This window comes from Musa acuminata, chromosome BXJ1-6 (genome assembly GCF_036884655.1).
Source record: "Musa acuminata AAA Group cultivar baxijiao chromosome BXJ1-6, Cavendish_Baxijiao_AAA, whole genome shotgun sequence".
In the NCBI taxonomy this organism is placed as follows: Eukaryota; Viridiplantae; Streptophyta; class Magnoliopsida; order Zingiberales; family Musaceae; genus Musa; species Musa acuminata.
This window is the reverse complement of record NC_088332.1, coordinates 11,307,898-11,329,647: the sequence shown is the minus strand read 5'-3', so window position 1 is coordinate 11,329,647 and position 21,750 is coordinate 11,307,898. Positions and strand designations below refer to the sequence as shown.

The following is a 21,750-nucleotide window of genomic DNA, read 5'->3' as shown; positions in this document are numbered from 1 at the left end:
GCCCACGGACTTTCGAAATGGCCCATTAAAAGCCTGGCCGCCTCGGACGGGCCGGACTCAACGCGAATCCCAATGCCATCTCTCTCGTCCCCTCTCCGCCAAGCTTTCCCGCCACAGCGCGATTTCCCATCGGTGCCTCGTCGATTGCTAGATATATGTTGCCAATGACGGCCTGAGGAAACCACCACCCCCCGCCCCGCTTCTCTGTGCCCCCAAACTGCTCGCTTCTTTGCCAGAGAAAAATGACGGCTAGCGATTCGCCGGCAGCCAACAAATTGCCCGAGCTCAAATTAGGTATTTCTTTTCTGCGGGTTCTTGATCCCCCTTTCATCCTCTTTCTTCTTTGCTTTTGATGGTTTATTGGTTCTCGGGCTTCAGATGCCAGGCAGGCGCAGGGTTTCATATCTTTCTTCAAAGCCCTTCCCGCTGTACGCTTTCTTGCCTTGTTGTCCTTCATCTGGCTTTTTTGCTAAACCCTATTAGCCAACTGAACATGGGCCGGTTCTTGTTCTTGTAGGATCCCAGGGCCGTGCGCTTCTTTGATCGCCGGGTGAGTTCGTTTGCCTATTCGAACAACATGAGCCTTTACATCTTTTCACTCAGGGATGAGACATCTGGAGGCTGTTCCTTCCAAATCGCGAGCTTTAACTTGTTTCCTGTTTTGACGAGTTCTTACTCCTCATTGCTATGCTCTTCTCGTTACTTGTTGTGTGGACCTTGCCTTAGCCAATTGTTTTTGCAATTTGTTGGATTCAGATAACGCTCTCTTCTAGTGCTTTATTTAGTATCTTTTGTAGCCACTATTTTCATGTAACAGTAAGTGACACAGCAAGGAACATCTGAAAATAAACTTGACATGTTTCTCTGTGATAATAATGCGAAGTCTCCATACCACTTTCATTCTCTTACTACATGGATGGAAGTCACACTTTCTCATGTGCAAATAAGTCTATCTGGTCACACCTTGAAACCTGAATGAATAGTAGACACCATATATCTGGATTAATTTTTAGCAAAATGTAAATGTCTATGGACAAAACACCATGATCGGACTGTCCAATCAGGTAAGTGCATAAATGGAGCATAGTTTTTCCTATCTTTAAAATACCAAAGGATTACTTAGAAACTTTCATTCATCATCAATTTACCAATATACCTCTTTAGTTAGTACGTGTGACGACATTTTATATTCCATATCATTACTCTTCAACAACTTTTTTTTTTAAAGGGTAAATAGCGAATGCGAGATTCGATCTATTGCTATAAACTGTTAAAGTCTTTACCAACTAAGCTAGCATACACATTCAAGAAGAGAGAGAGAGAGAGAGAGAGAGAGAGAGAGAGAGAGGGTTGAACAGATTGGGGTACAGGTGGAAATTAGTATTTCAATGATGAAACCAACTAGTTCAACATTACTAAAACCATGGCATCAACTTTATAACAGGTTAGGACTTTTGTGTTTTTCAAGTCTCACTCACTGCCATAGAAGTCATCAGACCACTTGATATGTGTTGCATAGATTGAAGGCAACCCTTAATCACAGTGTTATCTTCATGTACAAGGAAACTTAGGTCCTTAAACAATGGTTGACTTCATACACAGCTACTGTTTATTCCCATACATGTTATACCATTGTCAAGTTATCAACTACTGTATTGAAAGAATTCATTTAGTTTCTCTGATGTAACGGTACCAAATCAAGACAACCTGAAGGAGATAAGATACTTGATAAATCAGGAAGATTGACCCTGATTTGATCAATGGAATGCTTGATGTTCATCCCTTATTAGTTACCACTTCGATAAATTCTTCCTCAAGTTGACTAGTGGAGTGAGCCACAATCATCAGCATGGACAAAAACTTGTAATGGAGGGTGAGGCATGACAAACAAAGGTATTAATTGATGTTTCAACCCATTGGTATCTGAGGCAATAAGGAATTATTTAAATTCCACTTCAAGGGAAGAAGAGAACTAGGAAAACAAAATCTTTCATATTGTTGTTTGGTAATCCAAGGAATCATTCATATTGACCACAAGCCCTGTGTGAATCGTATCATACACTTAACAAAGGCCACCTTTGTGTCTTGGATCTCAGATTTGGTCTTAACCACATTCGGTTAGGGCATATGTGTCATATCAGTCTATGCTTGGTTTACCTCAACATGGCACTTAAATATCTTTGCTTTATTCTAAATAAGCATCAACCTTAATGTCAAATTGGCAGCCAGTTAAAAAACTTTATTCAGACTCCAATGGAACCTTCTTTACTTTGTGTCATGCATCATGTTGTATAACTGTCTTGGATGGTGTTGATGGATATATAATATATATATATATATATGTATATATATAATATACATATAATATATTATATATAATAATAATATATAATATTATATATATAATTTTTGTACTCACAAATGATACAAGATTCTCTAGTTTGTCAACCAAGTCTCACATATTACTACGTGTGCATTTTATATTGGCATAGGAATCTAGTGTACTATTTCGGAACTACTTGAGCTATTTAGATTATTTTGTCAGAAGATTTGTTATAACTCCACCTTTAATTTTTGAGCTGTACTTTACCAGGATTATTATACTGTTCATGGTGAAAATGCTACATTTATTGCAAGGACATATTACCACACAACTACTGCTTTGAGACAATTAGGTAGTGGTTCAGAGGGAATTTCTAGTGTTAGTGTAAATAAAAACATGTTTGAGGCTATTGCTCGTGATCTTTTGCTGGAGAGGACAGATCACACATTAGAGCTATATGAAGGAAGTGGATCAAACTGGAATTTGACGAAAACAGGAACACCTGGAAATGTTGGTAGTTTTGAAGATATTTTGTTTGCCAACAATGACATGCAGGATTCCCCAGTTACAGTTGCATTGTTTCCTGTCTTCCGTGAAAATCAGTGCACTGTGGGACTAGGTTTTGTGGATATGACCAAAAGGAAACTCGGTACAGTTGAGTTCCTTGATGATAGCCAATTTACAAATACTGAATCAGTTTTGATTGCTCTTGGTTGTAAGGAATGCCTTTTACCCGTGGAATGTGGAAGATCAACAGAACTTAAACCTCTTTATAATTCACTGTCCAGATGTAATGTTCTTCTTACAGAGAGAAAGAAATCTGAGTTCAAGTCAAGAGATTTGGTGCAGGATCTTGGTAGGATCATCAGAGGGTCAGTTGAACCTGTTCGAGATTTGCTTTCTGGATTTGATTATGCACTGGGTGCCCTAGGGGCATTGATATCCTATGTGGAATTGCTTGCAGATGATAGCAACTATGGAAACTTTACCATTGAAAAGTACAATTTAGATAATTACATGAGATTAGATTATGCTGCCGTGAGAGCACTAAATGTCCTTGAGAGCAAAACAGATTTAAATAAAAACTTTAGTTTGTTTGGTCTGATGAATAGAACATGTACTGCTGGCATGGGCAAACGGTTGCTTAATAGGTGGCTCAAGCAACCATTGCTTGATGTACATGAGATCATTCATAGGTTAGATTTGGTTCAGGCATTTGTGGAGGATGCAGAGCTTCGCCAAGGGTTAAGGCAACATCTGAAGAGAATTTCAGATATTGAACGATTGACACATGCTCTGAAGAAAAAAACAGCTAATTTGCCACCAGTCATAAAATTGTATCAGGTAAATATTTATCATGCCTTTGATTTCTTTGAAAATACCCTATTTAAGATGAATATTTGGTTATTGGCTCTACTATTTTTTATTTACTTTTCGGTTTGTATCTATTATATAACTATCTCTTGTGTCAAATTGTCTTCCATGACTAGTCAAGCATCAGACTGCCATACATCCGAGATGTGCTGGAGCATTATGAAGGACAATTTTCATCACTGATAAGGAAAAGGTATTCAGAGCCCTTAAATTTTTGGATGGATGAGGAAAGGCTAAATAAGTTCATTGCTCTTGTTGAAGTCTCTGTTGATCTTGATCAACTTGAGAATGGCGAATACATGATATCACCTGGTTATGATCCAAACTTAGCTGCACTGAAGAATGAGCTCACTGCCATAGAACAACAAATAACTGACTTGCATAAACAAGCAGCAAATGATCTTGATCTTTCTCTTGATAAGGCATTGAAGTTGGAGAAAGGAACACAGTTTGGACATGCTTTTAGGATCACAAAGAAAGAGGAACAAAAGGTAAGAAAAAAGCTTACTAACCATTATATTGTCCTAGAAACACGGAAGGATGGTATAAAATTTACAAATTCCAAGTTAAAGAAGTTGGGAGATCAGTACCAAAAATTACTGAGTGATTACACGAGTTGCCAGAAAGGGATTGTTGCTCGAGTAGTTGATACTTCAGCTACTTTTTCTGAGGTACTTAAGCTGATATTTCAAAGTTTATCATAAGTAAAGTATCGCAGTTTGAATTGTTTGACCTTTTTTGAAAGGTATTTGAAGCTGTTGCAGCAATTCTAGCTGAGATAGATGTTCTGCTGAGCTTTGCTGATTTGGCAACCAGTTGTCCTATTCCATATGTTAGACCGGATATTACTCCCTCGGTGAGACATTTTTGCTCTGATTCTGTTTATGTCCCTTAAAAGGGACATGTGATGATATTGTTATAACATACCTGCAGGATCAAGGGGATATTATACTAGAAGGAAGCAGACATCCTTGTGTGGAGGCTCAGGATGGTGTGAATTTCATTCCTAATGATTGTAAACTCGTAAGCGCTCCATATACCTGCAGAATATCCTTACCCAATTTATTAATTGATTTTTCTCATAACTCTATTTTCTCTGGTTTGTTATATGTAGGTCCGTGGAAAGAGCTGGTTTCAGATCATAACAGGACCTAATATGGGTGGTAAATCAACATTTATACGGCAGGTATGACATTTTGCTGCCATAATCATTATTAGAATTGGTGGAATGCATTTACAACTTTTTCATGTGTTGGACCAGTTTATCTTTAGCTGAGTCAACAACCTTAATGGTTGCTTTTCAAGCTTAAAATTACATCTTACATGACTGATCTACATCAGGTAGTATGGAATCTGAAGCCACGGATGTGAAAAATGTAATCCTAGCATTGTCTAGGATAATTGCAATATTCTTGGATGTTTTTGACATTACAATGCAAGTACTTTTTGGAATGTTGGATGCTAAAAGTGTGATTATGGGTCAGATAGAACATATGAATTAATTAGATTTAAGACACCATTCAGTGTCATCAGTTGAGCAGTAACAACTATGAAGTAGATGTATTGGCTAATCGGTGATTTGTGTCTGTCTGTAATAAATAACTTTTGCTCCTTTATGGAGAAGCTCCTGAATCCCTCTTTAAAACAAAAATCTCTGTGGCTGGCCTCTACGAGCAACTTTCTTGGCCTCTACAAGCAACTTTCTTTCGGAATAGGTGTTCACAAAATGTGAAGTAGATGTATTGGCTAATTGGTGATTGGTGTCTGTCTGTAATCAAATTTTTTCCTTGTCATGCATGCAAAGTCTGGCATTAGCACTCTGTAACCTTGAACATGAAATAGATGCATCAGCTCTTTGTATTGTTTAGCATTACATTGGTTGGAAAATTAGCTTAGATGGACCCATTAGACCATTCTGTTTGTCTTCTTCGACTTTTGACAGTAATAAATACCTTTTGCTCCTATATGGAGAGGCTCCTGAATCCCTCTTTAAACCAAAAATCTTTGTGGCTGGCCTCTACGAGCAACTTTCTTTCGGAATAGTTGTTCACAAAATGCTTGATTGAGAATTTCACAGTTGGGATATCATAGAGAAAAAAGGCCACCTACCTCATAAAGTTCCCCACAGAAAAAAAAAGACACAAAATTGAATATACCTAATGCTAATTACCATCTAAATATTTTAGGAGTGGAACAATAGTCCTTTATCTATGCAGCTTTTGTTTTAAAGGAAACAAAAGCTACATACTGGTCAGAACAAGCCAAAAACCAATCTCTTGTATCGTGGTTTGGGTGTGTGGCAGCACCTTTTTTGGTATGATGCCATCTCATGTCAAACTGGTTGGCGCAAGCCAAAAATTGGCCAAGCCATATGCCAGCCGAACTGACATTTGTTATAATGTCATGTGCTAGTACCTTCTTGTCATTGGTACATTTCAAGCCATACTGACCTGTGATGATTCTTATTTTTAAATTTAAAATAGTGTATCAGTTTTCAATAGTTGGGATTTTGTTTGACTTTCCAACTTTTCTTTTTAATCGTCATGTGGAAAAATCCCAATCCTCACCAGTCATATGAACATGTTTTCTTTCATACCTTTTCTCTTGTACAACAGGCTTCATTAACTTTTTCCTACATTATTTCACCATTTTATTGAGTTTATTTTTCCTGTCATCTTTCCTGATCTTCCTTCAAAAACATCCTAAAAGGCTACTTGAAGCCTTTCAATTGTGGAATTTAGATAATCATTAGTAATGTTCTTTCTAAAAAAGATCTCGTGTGCTGGAATTCTCTGTAAATTTCATTAATAAGGATATTCCTTTTTTGAGTCCTTTGTATTTTAGATTGTATGTACTTCACTGAACTAATGGTTTTCTTAATTGTACTTGAGAGGGTGGATTATATTCATGGCTGTCTTACCCAATGACAAGTTTTTGATATCAAGAATAACTTCCTTTTCAGTTATGAATTTGACGTAACACATTTTCTTATATACAAATTTATAAAGTCCTTATGAGTTCTTGTTGTACATAAACTTGAAATGCATCTGATGTTTGCACTCTTTTCTTCAACTTGTCAATATCCAGGTTGGTGTCAATGTATTGATGGCACAAGTTGGTTGCTTTGTTCCATGTGAGAGGGCAACCATAAGCATACGTGATTGTATCTTTGCTCGTGTTGGGGCTGGTGATTGCCAGGTAAGTTTGTTACAAATCCTTAAAGTTCTTAGTCTTATGTGCAGAAAAGCAGAATTCCTGATAAATATATGAAGTATGAGCATATGATGTAAGTTCTGGCAACTGAGAACCGTATATTGACTTCACTGTAGATTTTGGAGCTGATTCTATAAGAATTAAGATGGAACTTAACAGTCAACTTTTGAGTAAAAGAATCAGTCACCGACTGACAACTAATGAACATATTAAATTACTAATAGTAATTGATGTATTAAATGGTAGACTTTAGGATTTCGATGAATCTGACATTGTTTATTTTCCCAAAATATACAAATTGAATTCATCTGGACTTATGCTCTGGATTGAGCCAAATATTCTAGGTGGATGAGTATCGGTAGAATCCTTTTAATGCCTATTGTGTTTTTTTTTTGAGAATTGAGCAGTGATAGTATGTACAAAATTGTTGGGACTATGTTTGGCTCTTATATGGCTTGTTAAGGGGTAGGAGTTATGAGTTGTTATGAAATGATACATATGTTACTTTTTCTTATCACAATCAGAAGGAATTAGTATAAGGAACATTCCAAAAGCTTAGGGTAATGAGTTGTGGAAAAGTTATTTGTTGGTGTATTAGGACTAAGGTAATCAGCCAATTTTAAGTTTATAAAATGAATACAATTGCAATTTCTCTCCATATCTGTTTACACCAAGTTCCAATAGTACAATTCAATTTCTTTGCTCCATCTTCCAATGTGTTTCAATAAAACATGCTTAACATTCTAAAACATCTGTGGTATAAACTATGAACCAAGGGTTTCAGAGCTGTCTATTGGCTTTAGTTAACATCATGATTCATGCATGAAATTACATGGATCTTGTTTCAAAAAGAAGCACTTGGAAGTATTTTTCAAGACTGAATAATCATTAATATACTATTTACATCATAACCTACAATCACATGAGACTGATTGGGATTACCACAATCTTCACAATTTATGCCCCCAGTGTCCTCACTATTGCATATTGAATCACCAGGGAACCCTAATGGTGATGTAGTGATTCCAGAGAGGCCATCACTCTAAGCATGCTAATGCCATCATCTTTAGTGCTCCATCTCTCCTGTGATTAATGTTCATTTGGATGCACATTAGGTCAGAGCATGGCCTATACACCACTAACTTATTATACTCAACTGCCATATTTGTCATTATTTGCTGTTAATTAGAGTGCTCACAAGGCACTTCACATATTAAGTGTGCATGATGACATATAGTATGTAGTATGTACACCATAGCTCATATCCCTTGTGGGATCTTACAGTTAAGGTTATGATTATGACTAATAGGTGGTGCTTCAGATATATTTTTTTCTTTCAAATATTGAAAGTTTGTGTTGGTTTTGCAGCTTCGTGGCGTTTCCACCTTCATGCAAGAAATGCTGGAGACTGCTTCAATCTTAAAGGGCGCATCTGAGAAGTCACTAATAATTATTGATGAGTTAGGCCGTGGAACATCAACTTACGATGGATTTGGTTTGTCCGTTTCTTTATCTCATCTTTACTATATTATATCATTATCTGTTGCTTATTCTGCCCGTTTATCATTTTCTTGTATTGGTTGAGTTGATATTTACATTTCCCCTTCTTCTTTTTTTTCTTTCTTGTTGTTTTTGGAGTTCTATTGCGTTTTCATAGCAATCATTCATTGTATGTGAATGGATGTATTTGGCACTAATTTTCAATCATGGGGCTAACCAAGTGATGAAGTTGATTAATGTTTACTCATATGTTATGCAACATTCTTAGTTGATTAATGTGTCAATACATTGTTTACTCGTGTGTAGTTGTCAATTTTTAAAAGCACTATGTCATATTATCACAGTGATTGTTGTATCGCCTGAAAGGGTACAAAATGAGTGTTATGTATTGGTTCGTACGAAGACTGGTATGTGGACTTGGGCGTTACTTATTGGTCTGGATGTGGACCAGTACAGACCACCTTCGTTTCGGGTGGTCTGATCCAACTTAGGGAAAAATAAAAAAGAAGCCTAAAATAGCAGTGGGGCCCGTCCATTATAGTATTAAAAAAGAAAAAAACCTTAAATAGCAACTCATGAGCCCTCTTCTTGCAATGCTACTGTCGTTGTCATTGCTTGGCAAGTTCTTGCTGCTGCCATCTTCTTGTGGTGCTCCACTGTTGCCTCTTCTTTCATCTTGCTAGTGTCTATCTCCTAGGTATACTTCCACCTCTTCTCTTTCTCTTATTTCTTCTTCTTCTGCCTTCTCTACTGCTTCCTCTTCTTCCTCCACTTCCTCTCCTTCCTTCTCTTCCTCAACCCTCCCTTCCTCTTATCCTTCTTTTTCTTCCTCTTTGAAATGACGGTCCATACAGTACTTATCGGTATGTATCGGTTTGACTAGGTCACCGAAACAGGTCCAGTACCCAAAATGGTGACCCTTGCCCTAAAGATCTTATATCCCAAGCTTGATATACAACTTCAAAAGAAAAAAGGACATTCAGGAACTCAAAAGTTTGCTCTGAAATTTCAGGTTTCTCTTGGATGCCAAAAGTTTCAAGGTTCCTCTGATCTTGTTGCTTCCTATCATGCACCTATTTAATGCTGCTTGGTGCACCAACTTGACATTTGAAATCACATTTCTATTTCTTGATCTTCAATTCTTTTCTTTGTACGTCAATGTGATTGCATGCTTGGTTGACGTAAATGAACCCAAGATAACCTATGATAGCTTAAAGATACCCAAACACTAATGAGGTCAAATCTGATGTTTTTAGAGCACAGTATAATCAAGCTGCTGGATATAAAAGCCTAGTTGATAGCAAATTGAGCATAAAGGATATAAAAGTTCCCAAATGATCCTATCATCAACTCTGCATGTATGGGTGATTCCGTAACCATGCATGGGTGCTGAGATAAATCAAGTTGAAGTCCCTGCCTAACATAAAACTAACTTTGGTACATAATCTCCCAAGTGCCATCATCCTACCATATCGGTTGGGAGTATCTGTCATGTAGTTTTGGAGAGTTCCAACTTCCAATACAGTGGCACCATGTCTACATGTATTGGCATTGGAGTCTATCATACCATTAGTGTGTTGGCATGTGTTGATTGTCACATATCCATGCTGTATCTTGTTGACATGTGACCATCATATGACGTGTGCGGAGGAAAACTAAGACCATGGTCTCCATAGTTGTCTCTTCTTGGAGCCAACCTTTTAGGTAGGTTTTCTAAAGTTGAACTATGGCTGTAGCACGGCTACTGTCAGGAATTGTTACACAGATTACACGCTTTAGTTCCCTCGTCTTTACTGAAGTTGATAGAATAGTTATTGTACTATCCATCATCTATGACTCCACAAATTTTTAAATGCAATATTTGAGTCCTAGACATGATCATGTGAATTGTCAAGTTATTTGGGAATACAATAGTCCATATTAAAGTGTCATTCCAAGTCAACATTAGCAGACCAGTGAACTACTCACATTTTGATTTGTATGATATTTAATTCTGGGACAGCAAATTTGCAGCAATAATTTATTAACCTAAAGCTCAAAACTCAAGATGGGCTGAAATTGACTACTTTGTGTCAAGTCAAAAATTCTTGGGAGTTGGGGCTACAATGGATTGCCTTTTTAGTTAATGTGAAGGAAAGACATTTGTCTGTTTGTTTCTCTTGTTTATGATAATGTGATATTTATCCCTTCAAATTGCTAAATTTATACTGCTTTAGGGGACAAGTTTGATCATTATCTTTGCCATGGTATGTTCTTCCATTCATGTTTATCACATCATGTCATACTGGAGCTGAAGATTTGCATGAAATTCAGAGACTGGTTTTACGAAATGTAACATTTGATCCTTGGATTCTCTCTGGATTTGTCTTGATTTAGTTAATCTTAATTCAGGCTTGGCTTGGGCTATTTGTGAGCATCTTGTGGAGGTTACTAGGGCGCCAACTCTGTTTGCAACTCACTTCCATGAACTCACATCACTAGCTCATGCAAATGCTCATGATTGTCCAAATCTGTCCTCCGTTGGAGTAGCAAATTATCATGTTGGAGCGCACATAGATCCATCAAGTCGGAAGTTGACTATGATGTACAAGGTGAATGATTAGCTTGCAGTGGTTTAATATCAAGCAATGAAGATACTTTCTATCTTTCTGTGGTAATATATATAGCTAAAAACTATGTTCATCATTTTTCTGGTACATTAGTTCATGATATGTTCGATCTATAATGTTAAGAAACTTTTAAATTGTTGAAGCATCTCCCATGTTAGTTGATCAATACACTTATTTAAAAAAAAAAATCATACACTTATCTAGGTTATACAAATTTTAGGAGTCCTTGTAGCTGACAAATGATGCATGAGCTCAAGAAAAATCTTTAGTTTAAAGTCCATTAAGTTGACTTGTAAATTCTGTTCTATCCATAGGTCTCATATATCCATATATCCAGAACTTTTGAAAGAATTTAGTGTTCAACTTTGACAATAACTTGGTTTGACACACATTAAAGCTTTAGATCTGCAACACAAGTTGCTTTTAGATTATCTAGTGGGGATAGAGTTTAATTATCATTCCTTGGCCCTTACTTTTATAATCTCTTTTTCTAAATCTCAACTATATCTTATGGTGTTAGAATGAATGACGAATGAACATGTTTATACTCTGACGAGTTAAGAATCACATATCATGTTCATGCCTATAATGCATCCTATTATAAGCATCACCCACCCATTTTATTCTCAGTGTGATATATAATTGTTATGAAAAAGGTTCTAAATTGATTGATGAAATTATGAGCAGTTACCTCCCCATTGAGGACCACAGTCAAAACTCAAAAGTACCTTGATGCCCTCTGCATATCATGGCTGATTATAAGTTCAAGGGAGGAGATTGACTCAATTATTTATTTATTTTAAATCATTTCAAATGACTTTTATCTACCATCATACTGAATTTAGTCGTTGATTGTTTTCAATTTTGTTTGTTTATCTTCTGTGAACTTTTCCAATTTTTCAGGTTGAACCTGGTGCTTGTGATCAAAGTTTTGGTATTCATGTGGCAGAACTTGCAAATTTTCCTGAAGACGTTGTAAATCTTGCTAGAAGGAAAGCTGAGGAACTGGAAGATTTTTCTCAGCCATCTAACATTAGTGATGGTTCAGAGAAAGAGGTTTGCCACAGAAAGAAATTTTCACTGACAGCATGTACTTTTGATTGCATGAGCCTGCATGTTTCCTGATCGTTGACCAATGTTCTTATATCACATTACCTAATTTTGTTGAATTAGATAAGGTCAGTGTGTAACCGTAAGAATCCAACTTTACCAGTGAGTCGCATCAATTAGTATAAAAAGATCATGCAACAAGGCAAATGGCAAAAGTTTTGTTGAATAATTAAATTAACCAGAAGAAGAAAAAGTAATTAGCAAAAAGTTGAAGAAAGATTGGAGATTGTGGTCAGACTCATTCTGGAATAAGTCTCCACGTGTCTCGTGCATGGGGAGATTCAATGATCTAAACTATATTCCAAAGGGACCTTTTTCAATATTTTTTATTATTATGTATCAGTAAGGTTCATTTTTATGCAGGAAGACCATAAAACCATATTGCAACAATTCGAATGCAGTAAAATTCATGAACTTAGAACATCTACCTACATTGACATCCAGATCTAAAAATTTAGTTCTTGTCAACTTGAACTTTTTTAACATAATCTACGTGCATAATAGGACTAAGATAAGAATCTGACTCAATTTGACTCAACTTTACTTTTGTGAGACATAATATTGTGTCGTTATTCACATTGCTCATTCTCTTGTCTATTGCATTTATGTGAAGGAACTGCTCTTTTGATCATGGAAGTTAAAAGTTGTAAACATATTTTTTAATGCTTCACTCATCAACATCTGATGATGAATATCAAATTTTTTTTTCAATATCATGACAATCAAGACCTTTCAATATAAATTGATAATGAATATCATTGTTTTTTCAATATCAATTTTTTTTTCAAGTTACGAATACTGCACAAACACGTTGAATAGCTTTCTTCTCTTTGAATTGTTTGACGACAGTGTATCAACTGTCTGATCGCCCTTCAAATAGCTTTTTATACTACAGTATGAGTTGCTTTTCTTTGAGAAGCTTCATCCCCTCCCAAGAGAAAAAGAGTCACCTTCTTGACATATATGTACCTATATACCTCTTCCAACATTCATGAGCTTGACCTTTCAATCTTATCTTTGTGGAGCACATTAGTTTCCAGTTAGGCATGTGACTTTGAGTCTTGAGTTACAGACAGCTGACTCATGAACCGAAACCATGGACTATAAATATAAATGCATTTCTTGACCATCTTGTTAATGTTTCCTTTCAAGTCAATTTAGACCAATTTTTACAATATCAGCTACCTACTCCCGAATCTAGTTCTATGGTGAAAGCAGTCTCTCATAAGTGTATTCCATGACCCATCATTCATGTTTAAAATATTTCATCTGATCTGAGTGAACCCCAAAACAGAGAACAAAGTTGATCTTTTCCCTGTTGGCATACGTAGTGAGTCATCAATAAAATTACCACATGATACTATTATGCTGCTAGCATAAATGTGTCATGTTGTGACTGAATTTTTATACTGATCAATCTCTTTTTAATTTCCAGGTCGGGTGTAAACGTAAGCGAGTATGTAATCCTGATGACATGTCTAGTGGTGCAGCTCGAGCTCATCGCTTTCTGGAGGAGTTCTCTGCCTTGCCTTTAGATAAGATGGACTTGAAACAGGCCATGGAACATGTTTGTAAACTGAGGAATGAACTGGAGAAAGATGCAGCCAACTCTCCATGGCTTCGGCAGTTCTTCTGAGGGCTACCCCAAGGCATTGCATCTTGAGTTGTGGTTTTACTTGGATGTTTTGGCAGTAATGCGCAAAAAGATCATGTTCCTATTCTTGGCTTCCTTTTGTCTCTCTTGGGGTAAGCTTTTGGCTCGTGTAAAAGGCTGTTTGTCATCACCAGCCATGGCCAATTTTGCCTCTCTTTTCTCGTTTTTATATGGTTTAGTATGTAAATATTGGACCCACGATACAGATGCCCATGAAAATCTATCATTTTCATACTATTGTTTTTGTTTGTCTATTTACTCATCGAGAGCTTTATTTTGGATGCAGGAAAAATAGTTCCTGCTGTTAGTGAATCGATGCTTGAACCGAAGCTGTGAAGTTTAGATGTGCATTTTATTGCTCAATAATATTCATCCTTCCATCATCATCTCGTAGGGCTTTGCAGCATTCATTGTTTCTTGCTCAGGAACGAGATTACAGAACTTATTCGACATATATCTTCTACAACACAGGTTCATGAGCTTTGGATACCTAAACATCGGGGTTATCCTGTCGGTTCGTTCTAATCTCCGCCATCGCCATTCGCCCCGCTCGCAACATCTCCTCCGATGGAGGCCAATTATGGTATGTGCAACTTCTGAGGCCTATAACGAGGAAGTGGAAGACATCATGGGTTACTATAGGGCCTGCCAGGGGTGACGTCGGCCCTTAAGCTTTTCAGGGGTCGTTCATTCACCTTGATAACAGTCTTGGGGACCCACCAGCAATTGCGTTCAAATAGACAGGTACGCTTCGTGCTGGTGCACGCTCGATATCCCGCCCGGCTTCCCTCTCTTTCCCTGACGAAAGGAAGTCAGCCAGAGGAGGTAATCGCGCTCCTACCTTGATCTTGCTTGCAGCACTTCGTTCCGGATTTCTCTCTTTTTCCGTCTTCCGCGATGCGAGGGATGATGAGGTGAGGTGAAAGTCGCTGGAAGGGGAATCGCGATGATGAGGGAGGACGGTGGATCTGCAGCGGAATCCCATCCGGCCCATGGTGATCTTCATGATCGGGGCGGAGGGCTTCATCGGATCCCAACTCTGCGAGAAGCAGATGGGGGAGACCCTCCTCACCGAGTTCGCGGTGAACGCCTACAGCGACGAGATCAAGCACATCTTGGAGCCGGCCCGCCAGGCAGAGCAGCAGCAGCAGCATCTCCGGACACCCCTGGGTCGGTCGAATCCACTTCCACCGCCTCAACATCAAGTACAACTCCAGGCTCGGGGTCCTCATCAGGATGTCCGATGTGGTTCGTCTCCCATCCACCACCACCCCACCTTAGCCTCCTCTTGCCCTGATTTTTTTCTTAAGATCTGCATGTATGCTCGCTGTGTGTTCTTGGTGTTTCTCCTTAAACAACGAGAGAAGAATCTGATGCCCTTTTGCGGGTTTGTTCTTTTCCTTTTTGCTGCACAGACGATCATGCGATCTGCACGCCGGCATATCACAACACTCGTCCGCTTGATGCCATCTCAGCAATTTCGTCGACGCTTCCAAATTTAAGAGTCACTTGCACTTCCTCAGTTTGACTGTCCAATTGCCGCTGATATCTTTTTCTTCAATTTTGTTGCTGATTAGGTGTTGCTCAGAGAATAAGCGGCTCACTCACTTCTCCACTTGTAAAGTCTATGGAACAATAATTAGGAGCGTCCTTCCAAAGGCTCACCCGTAGACAGGTACCTGCCCTTATGCCCCTTCAGTTGGATGCTGCTGATAATTATGTACGGTTTAGAATCACATACGGAATGCAGAATGTTCTAGTTTTATCATCATAGCAGAACAGTTGATAATAGAGTGTCATCCCATAAATGATCGGCTAAAAGTAATGGATCCCTACGAGAATGTAAACATTAAAGAAATCTCACTTTGATTGATGAACCTTCACAATAGAGAGTCCTTTGATACCCTTTCTTGCTTATTTTAGTAGGGGATGAGCAACAACAAGGTTTCATAGCATTCCTCTCACTTGCAATACAATTGGGGTTGTTTAATGCTTGCCAAATTTGGGTAGTTGACTTTTGGCCTTCACATGAGAAATGTGTTTTGGTTGGAAGGGGATGATAACACTTTTGTTGATAAGATTTGTGTTGCTGCCCAACTGATAAGATTACTCATCTTTCATCAGGTATTGCAGTCTGTGGATTACCTAAAAGCTAAGGACCTAAAGTGAAGGTATGATGGGATCATTAGTTTCCAGCACCTATTTGAAAGAACTATTTAACTCTTCTTCTAGAGTATGAATTCTGCTAATCGATAATGACCATTCTTGTCCAATTCCTAGAGCATTGCCTATTTTGGGAAAACGATGGCTTTAATTTTATCAGTAGCAATAGCGTAGGCCCATTGATGGCTCAACCTAGAATTAGATATATTTTTCACCATTGGATCTATTAACCATATGGTTGGTTGTCTTAGATACATTAGAGTTCACAAGAACTTGCTTCTGTGGGGGGTTTACCACTTACCGAGTGAGCATGACTAGACACTGGCATAGATTGCTCAAAGATCTGTTAAGACAACAACCCCGTTGCTAAGTCCAAGGCTCATGTTACTCTTATTGTTGTCTAAGTCGGACTATAAAAGGTCATCTCTAGCATTTCATGGTTCTAATTGGCCAGCTACTAGTTGTGGCACTAGTTGCTTGTTCCTTCTTATTGTTTTCTTCTGTGTGAATCTTGAAGATGCCCTGTTACCCAGGTTTTGCACAGCTAGTGGCTAATTCCTTTACCTTCTGTTTGAATTTTGAAGGTCACTATCTACATGCTCTTTTCAAGACATCAGCATGCAAAAGCTAGTTGTATATGCCATACTACCTACTTAATTTGTTACAATCTAAAGTTAATTTGTTAATATATCTCTCCCATTGATATTCAATAGATTTTGGTGATCTTCATCCCTATTTGTTTACGGATGCCATACCTACTGGTTGTTGTTTACGGGCAAAATAGCATGCTATTGCATCAGAAAATAGTGTTCACTGATTACCTGAAAGAATGCATCCGTTTTCTATTTTCATACGCGTTGTGTCTATCTTGTCATTCGACTTGTTCCTTTTCTTTTGTAGCATATTTTTTGTGTGTTGCATTAGCCAGATCTTCAACCTCTTTTGCTCTGTGATAATCATGACTTTCAAGTACTTTGGGTTAATATTTCTTGTATTCTATCTCCACTAATAGTTACCATGCATGTTGGTACTGAAGTCAGAGCTGTATGTACCTAAAGAGGATGTTGGTATAGGAACCTCTGAAACCATATTAAATATGCCATCGACGTTGTTCTCTTAATGATCGTATGTCCTTTTCTAGTTTCTCGGTGTCTTTTTCTGACTTTTTATAACAAAGGAAATGAAAAGAATTCGACTTCACCCTCAGGAACATCGTGCGTTGACAGCGAATTCTACCGTGAAGGGTGAAGGGAATGATGACACTGACAAACGGATTGTCAGCATGACTATTCTCAATAAACAACTTGGTATTCTCCATATACGCTTTATTTTAGTTTAGGTGTCCTATATGAATATGTAAAATGTAAACGTAGGTTGGAATCCAAGATATCACTGTGGAACTTGCTCGAGTTGACTCTTACCTACCAGGTGGACAATGGCAAAATCTACCGCGTCCACTTAGGTGCGTCTAACTTCGATCCATATCTCCTTTTTAATCATTGAGTATATGCATAACTTTAGCTGTTTCCTTTCGAAGTCACTAAATATGATGGTCATGCCCAAGTTTGCTAAAGGCTTGCGTTTTTGAACTGTGCTTGTCTTGCTGTTGACCTTTTAAGAACATACTACTACATACACAACTACTAGTTTAATTTTACCTATTTGCTAACTGTTGGATGTTGTGAGCTCATCTGGCTACAACAGGAGAGGCCGAGGGATTTACTTGATTTGTGAGTTGTTGCCATTTCTTTACTAGATATGTGAGAATAAAGAATTGTAGCTTACGCATTTGTTCAGCTTCTTTTGTCTTTTTCTTCCCCGCAAATGATGAGGATAAGTATAGCTGATACTGGTCAAATACTTTGCTTGATTATCCAAAAAATAAGGTGAAGCATATGCACATTTGCAGGTAAAGTACCACTCTTGATGTCTCATTAGAGAAGTGACACTCTTGATTTCAATTGCTTTTAGGTGCAACCGAATCTGCAACTCAACCTTCGTGGCCCTACATGTATCTGCATCGAGATTATGACCACCAGGTAATACGACACTTGGTTAGGATGAACACATCATGTTGGCATACTCTCATGCACTCCTACAATGCATCCAGATCGACTGGAATAATCCTCAGTGGAATGAATGGTTGTCTCTCTCGCCTCAGCACGATACCAGGCGGCTCCACCGAGACAAGTAAGCCACAAACCAAACTCTAGTTCTGTTTACACTGTCAGTATCTCAACACCAGGACGTGTGTGGATATACAAATATGCATACGGTGTGTGGCTTTTCCTAGGGTTATATGATCGATCCCATCGATCCAATAAAAAACCCTGCCTCGAGAAACCTGTGGATTTCGAAACAGTCCGCGGGCAGGGAAAACCATGGGCATTTTTCCGCGGCGGTTTCGGGTAACAGGAGTTACGCATTGCTGCTTGGACCCCAACTTTCTTATTGCGAGACGACCTTTTGCTGCATGCTCTCCGCCACGGACCACCGAAATCGGGATGTCATTGGACCTCGCACGGGGGATGCCCGTCACTTCTTCGAGCCAATTGGACATGACGGCCGTCTGTTCGCTGTCGGAGGTAGACGCAGCCGAGTCCACCAACTTCACCCACAGGAAGTTGGAAAACATGCGACTGAAACCGATGGAATGCGAGGTTGTGATCCCTCCCCGTCCCTCCGATTCCGAAAACCACGTACGTACTTTACCACCTCAAAAACCGGCGGCACTCACAGCTCCACGCCCCGCAGAAGGACATGGGAGCGATGCCCATCGAAGCGGGCGGCGCTCTGCTCATGGTATCCTCCGTTTCCCTTTCGTTTTCTGACATTTCTTTTATGTGATTTCTGCGGTCCGCCAACGAAGAGCTGCGACGTAGGAGTAGAAGTCGTGACGCAGCAGTAGACGCACCTTTCAGAGAACTGAGCTATATGATCTTCACGCTCCTGGGTGCTTCGGAGACTTTGCGACCCTCGGGGTTTCGTTGTCTCGCGCGCTTTACCGGCTCGGCGGCCGCCCCATGAAAAGGTAGGGCAGCGAAGGGAAGAACAGCGAGAGCATTAGTGTCGTAATTGATACTTGTAGGAAGTGAATGATGAAGATGGATGGAGGGAATGGCGTGCCCGGGGGAATGCTGCCCACCAGCATGGGCTCTGGAGGATTGCTAGGCCTGGACATGTCTCTCCACCCTCACCAACAGATGCAGCAGCAACAGCAGCCGCTGCTTCATCACCAGCTCCAGCAGACGCACCACATGCTGCCGTTCCAGGCTCCGACAGCCAGTGACGGCGACCGCCAGGCCGAGCAGCACCCCGTGAGGCACGCCCAGTACGTGCCCCCGTTTGGCCACGTCAGGGATAAACAGCAGCCGGCCATGAGTTCCGAGGAGGAGCCCAGATACGGGGACGAGGTCGATGACCAGGTGCGGCGGGGAGGGATGTCGCACCCGTCGCCGTCGGCCTCTCCGTGGCAGCGGATGAAGTGGACCGACGGTATGGTCCGGCTCCTCATCCAGGTGGTCTACCGCGTGGGGGACGACGGCGGTGGGGCGGAGGGGGAGCAGCAGCAACCCCAGGGCTCGGTTGCAAAGGGCAAGAAGTCGTCGTCCGCGGCGGCGGCGGCGGCGGCGGCATCGGCATCGGCGTCGGCGCTGCTGCAGAAGAAGGGGAAGTGGAAGTCGGTGTCGCGGGCAATGATGGACAAGGGGTTCTTCGTGTCGCCGCAGCAGTGCGAGGACAAGTTCAACGACCTGAACAAGCGATACAAGCGGGTGAACGACCTCCTTGGCAAGGGAACGGCCTGCCGGGTGGTGGAGAACCAGGCTCTCCTCGAGACCATGGACCTCTCCCCCAAGGCTAAGGAGGAAGCCCGCAAGCTCCTCAACTCCAAGCACCTCTTCTTCCGCGAGATGTGCGCCTACCACAACGCTGGAGCTTACTCCGCCTGCGCCGCCCCTCCCCCTCCGCAGATGCCGCCGCCCCATTCCTCAGATCAGCAGCAGCACTGCTTCCACCACCCGCCTGGCCGAGCTGACACGGCACTGTCCACGAGGAAGGTCGCAGGAGGTAGCAGGGCCGCCATCGTCGCCGACGAGGAGGGAATGGCGGAAGATATGGACGATGACGATGATGTGGACAGCGAGGACGATGACGACTACGATGACGAGGATGATGATGATGACGACGACATGGAAGGACACAACCATAAGCGCTTCGGGCACCACCACCAACACAAGCACGACGAGGTGGGGGAGGACGAGGACACCAAGAAGCACAGGAAGACGGCGTCTCAGACGTCAGCCTCCCCTCCGCTCTCACTGACGCTGTCGTCGCCATCCAGCTCCGTGCAGCAGTTGCGGTCCGAGATGGTGGCCATGTCCGGCGGGGGTGAGCAGCCGCAACGGCAGTGGCTGAAGAGGAAGGCAGCGGAGCTGGAGGAGCAGCGGGTGGCGTACCAATGCCGGGCCTTCCAACTGGAGCGCCAGCGCTTCAAATGGCTCCGCTTCAGCACTAACAAGGAACGCGAGATGGAGCGCATGAAGCTGGAGAACGAACGCCTCCGCCTTGAGAACGACCGCATGGCGCTGCTGCTCCGACAAAGAGAGCTCGAGCTCATACAGGGAGGCAGCGGCGGCGGTGGCGGTGGCGTCTCCTCCTCCGCCGAGCAGCAGCTAATGCTTCAGAACACCAATGCCAATCCTAACTCTGCTACTACGGTCTAAAGCTTGTCTTCTTTGTCGCCCCAGGAAAGATTAAGACGGGGGAGGCTTCAATGCGCTGCAGCGGGCAATTAACGTGCACATTCCTGCCTTTGCAATAGCATGATGGTGTGGTGACCACAAGTAGACGCGAAAACCCGGAATGAGTTCTTTTATGGTATCTTTGTAATTTTTCCTTCACTTAAGTTTGGCGTTTTCCTGTAACGAAGAACTGATACATTTTCGTTTACGAAATTCTGTGAAATTCAGAAACAAAAAAGTCGAAAATTCGTGGAATATAATAGTGTAAAGAATATAAATTAGAATTAGATGTAATGTTATTGATAAAAAAAATTAAAGGTAGTACGAGAGAGAACGAGTGAGAGGTTTTTCTTTTAAATTTTGTTTCCCAAGTACCATTATTATAAAAAAAAATTATATTTTTCAGTAATCGTCATATATATATATCCATTCACACTTTTTTTGACTGTATATAATAATGCCTCATATAAAGAAATTATGTATGTTAGGTCATCAACATTGCTTCATCATATGTGGATGTCGGTGGTTGACTTGAATTCGACTTGATTCGTCGTATATTATTTATGTTTGTAAAAGGAATTTTGGTTATGATTAAGGTCTTAAAGCTTTCGAGGTAGAATGGTCCTGTAGTGTTTCTCTTGCACAATGATTGATGTCGGGAGTGAGAGTTATGGACGTGATCTTTTCTACGGACAAATTATCATCTCCCTTTGTGACTTAAAGTAAAGAGAGACCATATCCAATTTTACCTTGTATATTAGTTTTGTTAGTCCCATTCAAGTAACTAAGATGTCATGTGTTGAGCTTTAATTAAATTAGAGATAAATGTTTTTTTCTCTTGTGTTCCTATAAGCCCTCCTCGTAAACGAGGAAGAGGCGTCATGGGGGGAATTTATTTTGCGTCGATTGTGTCATTGTTCCAGCTTGCTAGTATTTATTTTATTTGATTTTATTGGTGCTGCTTATTCTGACAGTCAATATGGTGATTTTGTGTTTATTGGACGCTCGCCCAATATTGTAAGTGTGTGAATAGATTAACCCTTTATGAGCAGATTCAATTGT

At 40.3% G+C, this 21,750-nt stretch overlaps 2 protein-coding genes across 2 annotated transcripts; both read left to right on the top strand.

Annotated features, from left to right (window-relative positions):
- Window positions 1-140: 140 nt before the first annotated feature.
- On the top strand, window positions 141-14,017 carry LOC103987730 (DNA mismatch repair protein MSH2). The gene is made up of 13 exons (XM_009406116.3): window positions 141-294; window positions 379-428; window positions 518-550; window positions 2,594-3,667; window positions 3,814-4,368; window positions 4,443-4,553; window positions 4,631-4,720; window positions 4,812-4,883; window positions 6,785-6,895; window positions 8,279-8,405; window positions 10,802-11,001; window positions 11,923-12,075; window positions 13,565-14,017. Exons 1-13 carry the CDS (start codon window positions 243-245, stop codon window positions 13,763-13,765), a joined length of 2,829 nt encoding a protein of 942 aa, XP_009404391.2. The 5' UTR covers window positions 141-242; the 3' UTR covers window positions 13,766-14,017.
- Window positions 14,018-14,083: 66 nt separating this feature from the next.
- On the top strand, window positions 14,084-20,911 carry LOC103987728 (uncharacterized). The gene is made up of 10 exons (XM_065187197.1): window positions 14,084-14,173; window positions 14,255-14,527; window positions 14,642-15,031; window positions 15,199-15,458; window positions 15,908-15,954; window positions 17,154-17,253; window positions 17,320-17,408; window positions 17,918-17,985; window positions 18,057-18,136; window positions 18,240-20,911. Exon 10 carries the CDS (start codon window positions 19,042-19,044, stop codon window positions 20,668-20,670), a length of 1,629 nt encoding a protein of 542 aa, XP_065043269.1. The 5' UTR covers window positions 14,084-14,173; window positions 14,255-14,527; window positions 14,642-15,031; window positions 15,199-15,458; window positions 15,908-15,954; window positions 17,154-17,253; window positions 17,320-17,408; window positions 17,918-17,985; window positions 18,057-18,136; window positions 18,240-19,041; the 3' UTR covers window positions 20,671-20,911.
- Window positions 20,912-21,750: the final 839 nt, after the last annotated feature.

What these genes read in the sequence shown, in the direction of transcription:
- LOC103987730 (XM_009406116.3), top strand. Translation starts at nt 243, where the DNA reads ATGACGGCTAGCGATTCGCCGGCAGCCAACAAATTGCCCGAGCTCAAA. An exon ending in TTGGGGCTGGTGATTGCCAG is followed by an intron (nt 6,896 to 8,278) that starts GTAAGTTTGTTA and finishes TTGGTTTTGCAG; the next exon opens with CTTCGTGGCGTTTCCACCTT. An exon ending in ATCAACTTACGATGGATTTG is followed by an intron (nt 8,406 to 10,801) that starts GTTTGTCCGTTT and finishes ATCTTAATTCAG; the next exon opens with GCTTGGCTTGGGCTATTTGT.
- LOC103987728 (XM_065187197.1), top strand. Translation starts at nt 19,042, where the DNA reads ATGATGAAGATGGATGGAGGGAATGGCGTGCCCGGGGGAATGCTGCCC.